This window comes from Chrysochloris asiatica, unplaced genomic scaffold (genome assembly GCF_000296735.1).
Source record: "Chrysochloris asiatica unplaced genomic scaffold, ChrAsi1.0 scaffold00100, whole genome shotgun sequence".
In the NCBI taxonomy this organism is placed as follows: domain Eukaryota; kingdom Metazoa; phylum Chordata; class Mammalia; order Afrosoricida; family Chrysochloridae; genus Chrysochloris; species Chrysochloris asiatica.
In genome coordinates, this window is record NW_006408618.1 from 11,919,470 (window position 1) to 11,923,587 (window position 4,118).

At 39.3% G+C, this 4,118-nt stretch overlaps 1 protein-coding gene across 1 annotated transcript in view; it reads left to right on the plus strand.

Annotated features, from left to right (window-relative positions):
- AXDND1 (axonemal dynein light chain domain containing 1) overlaps positions 1-4,118 on the plus strand; it is a 176,494-nt gene that overhangs the window by 70,364 nt on the left and 102,012 nt on the right. The window contains exons 13-14 of the mRNA XM_006867105.1: positions 1,519-1,753; positions 3,740-3,819. Coding sequence (XP_006867167.1) covers positions 1,519-1,753; positions 3,740-3,819 — 315 coding nt within the window. The remainder of the gene's footprint in view (positions 1-1,518; positions 1,754-3,739; positions 3,820-4,118) is intronic.

Below are 4,118 nucleotides of genomic sequence, written 5' to 3' on the forward strand. Positions count from 1 at the left end.
AAGAATCTTATCCTTATCACCTTTCACCAGACCTGTCTAGATGAGATGAAAAGCATTCAGTGGGGATTCTACTTTCCCCTGCACACTCTTAAACTAAGCTCCATCTTGAAAACTTGTAAGCCAGTCACTTCGTGCCTTTAACCCCTTCCCCTTTTAGATAGCCAGTGTCTAAGTTGCCCATCCCTATCACCCCTGCATACAGAGGGATGTGGTAGGATGAAGACTTCTTCCCTCTTAGTTGGTATATTGAGCTAGTACATCCATAAATGTAAGTCAGGTTTATCAAATTGTAGCAATTTACACTTGTTTCCTTTATCAAAAAGTTAAATCCTCTTTTAGTGGAGTTGTGAGCTGCAAACCATCAAAGCTAGATCAAATGGGTACTGTCTGAAAGTTTGAATATTCTTGTGTGTCTCCCCTCACTTCAGTTCAGCTGAATGCTCCACTCTGATCTCTAGCTTCCTAGTCCATGGGCTCAGGAGACCGATACTTCAGACCAACCAGATCGTCCTCTTATCCCTCTCATCTCCAGGTCGATGGGAGGCTATGGAACATGGTTGGACTCAGCCCCTATCTTTATTGTTGCCTTTCCCCCACTTCCACTCACTAGTAAACTAACAGTGGTTGCCAGTAAGCTTACATGGTTGCTCTTGTGATCCCTTTGAGTTTCGGTGTGTGTGTGTGGTGGTGGTGGGGTTGTCCTCAAGGGACTTCATTGCCTGCCTTGATGGCTCTCCAACAAACAACTTGCTTGTCCTTGTAGTAGCCATTTAGACTGCAATTTTTATTTTTCCTGCTGGTCTTTCTTTCAAGAAGTATTTTCTGTTCCTCTAGCTGCTCCAGGCTTCCCTGTTTGTCCTTTCAAGTGGGAATGTCCCACCTCAGAAGGTTCTGGATGGGACTCAGGATTACACCTAAGGTCTTGTACACTACCAAGGCATCACAAGAAGCCTATTTCACCATTTCCAGTATTTTTGTTCTGAAGTGTCATCAAGTCAGTTCCAAATCATAGTGACCCTGTATGGAGTTTCCAAGGAGCAGTTGATGAGCTTGAGCTGCTGACCTTTTGGTTCAAACTGACCTTGCAGTCCAGCGCATTAACCAGAGCACCACACCAGGACTCCATTTGTCCGGTATAGTAAGGATAATGTAAACAGATGCACTACAACCTAAAATGTTCTTATTAAAGCAGGTTGTAATGAAATGTGCTCCAATCTATAGGGCTAAATTGTCTATCATTAACTTTTTATCCATACAGAATTTAATATAAGGATAATTAAATTTATTCTGGTAAACCTTGGGTTATATACGATGTGAAAATTAATTTAAATTCATTTTAATTTAAAAAAGAAAATGTATGTTTCATATCAATTTTTTAAAATGAGAAATGGTACAAAAAATAGTAATAGGACATACAACCCCCAAATATTTGGGGGTCACTGGGAAATAAACACCTGGGTGGATTAAATTATTAGTGACTAATGTGCTACTTCTGCCTCTCCCCTTTTCATTTTCTAGATGTTGAATGATGATAAAGAAAAGTATGCTGGAGATATTCTGCTGTCCAAATATGATTCTCTCAAGATTATTAAACATTTACAGGAAAACTGGACAGATGTTGGGCTTGGGATATTTGTTCGCCATAAAAACATGGAGGGGGAAATGCCACCAGAGCGGCACTACATGGAGGACATTAGAAAAACCATAGGAAAACTCTACAAAGAATATGAAATAAGAATAAATGGTGATAATGGTAAGCAAGATGCACCGGTACTTAGATTGCTTAATATTATAAGAATTTCAAGAGTAATTATTATTTTCAATATAATCAGTATTTAAAAGCAAAATAATACATGCAAAATAAACAAAAGACATTCCCAGCTGTCATTAGTTTTGTATGTCTGCTGTAGCAAAATACCACAAGCTAGTGGCTTAAAACAACAGAAATTTACTCCTTATGACCATCTTTCCTCTGTATGTTTCTTACCCTCTTTTTATAAGGACACCAGTTATATAATGCCTATCCTTCTCCAGCATGGTCTTATGTTAATTTTCATCTGCATATACCCTATTTCCATAGAAGGTCACATTCACACATACTGGAGGTTGAGACTTCAGTTGTACATTGGATGATATTTTACTGTTATGTATAGGGTTTCAGTGACTGATTTCTGAAATAGATTGCCCAGCCTCTTTTCCTAGTCTGGAAGCTCTTCTGAACCCTATCCACCAAGAGTGAAATTGATATATGTAAAATACCAGTGGCATTGCTTCCAACTTCACAGCTACACACAAACCTCCATACTATGACAAATTGTGGGACAGGTGGTGTCTTTTTAGTAGTCTCATATGCATGCTAAAGCTGGACAAAGAAAAAGCAAGACAGAATTGATGCATTTGCATTGTGGTTTTGGTGAAGAATATTGGATATAATGTGGACCATAGAAGAATGAACAGATCAGTCCTAAAAGAAACACAACCAGGGTGCTCCTTAGAAGCAAAGATGGCAAGACTTCAGCTTGCTTACTTTGGATACATCATCAGAAAAGACCAATTGTTTAGAAAAGGATGTCATGATTGGTAGAGGGCCAACAGAAATGAGGTAAACCTTCCATGAGACAAAATAACCAGACCATCATCTCAAATATATTAATGATCATGAAGCTGTAACAAGACTGGCAACAATTTCGTTATCCATGGATTCACCATGAGTTGCAGCTGACTTGAAGGCAATAAAAACAAAATTGGGTATGATATGAAATGGTATGTCATTGTGGTTTTGATTTGCATTTTTTCTACTAAATAATAAGCACTGTACTACTAACTGACTGCAAGGTCAGCAGTTCAAGCCCACCAGCCACTCCTTGAAAAACCCTATACAGTCCCTTTATGAGATGGAATTCACTCGATGGCTCTTAACAGCAGCAACAACAATGATTTTGAGTATATTTTCCTGTGCTTATTGGCCATTTGAAGGAGTCCTGGTGTGGTGCTGTGGGTTAATGCGCCAGACTGCAAAACCGTTTGAACTGCAAGGTTGGTGGTTCAAGCTCACCAGCTGCTCCTCGGAAACCCTATACAGGGCCGCTATGGGTCAGAACTGACTGACTCGATGGCACTTAACAACATTGGCCATTTGTATATCTTTTTTGGACATAAGTATTTGAATACTTCATACATTATTTTTAACTTTTTGTTGTGATTTTCATGAAAGTTTACGGAGCAAGTTGGTTTGTTATTCAACATTTCATCCACATTTTGTTTTGTGACATTGGTTGCAGTTCCCACAAGTAACAGCACTCTTTCCACTTCTTCCCTGTGTTTACTGTCTACATTCATCCTGTTTCCTGCCTTCTGAACTTTTTTCCTGGGCAAATGCTGCCCTTTGATCATGTCTGTATTGCTCTAAGGAGTGTGTATCTTCCTGGTGTTATTGTTCCCCTTAGAGGTCTATTGTCTGGCTGAAAGTTGAGCCACTGAGGTGAGTTCAATTCCAGGTTTCAACGGTGTCTAAGGGTCTTAGTCTTGGGAGTTCCACCAGTCTCTCTTAGCCCACTAAACATGATTTTTTTGTTTTTACAATTTTGACTTTTGCTCAACATTTTTCTCCCATTTTATCCATGGCTTCCTATTTACTGCCTTTCAGAGTGACCAACAATGATAGTTAGGCACCATCTAGTTCTTCTAGTTTCAGGGCTATTAGTTCTAATTGGTTCCTTGTGTCTTTGATTTTCTCCAGTCGTCTTTGCTCCTGATGGGTATAGAACAGCATCTGATAACCAGCCACAAGATTTTAAGACCACAGTCCTACTCGTCAGTGTAAGATGTAGAACATTGTCATTGTGGACTATGTTATATACCAGTTTACCTTGGTGCCCCCTGAGACTATGGTCCTTAGCACCTAAGCCCAGTGACTCAGTCCTTCAAGGTATTTGGTTATGGCTTAGAAGTTTTCATAACTTTGCCCCTGTATGCTCTACTATACTTATGGATATATGCACAACACATATAAATACATATGTAGAAATATTCTTTGTCAAGCATGTGTTTTTGTTAAGTGCTATTGAGTTGGTTTAAGGAGCTCTGGTAGCGTAGTGGTTATGAATCGGGCTGCAAAC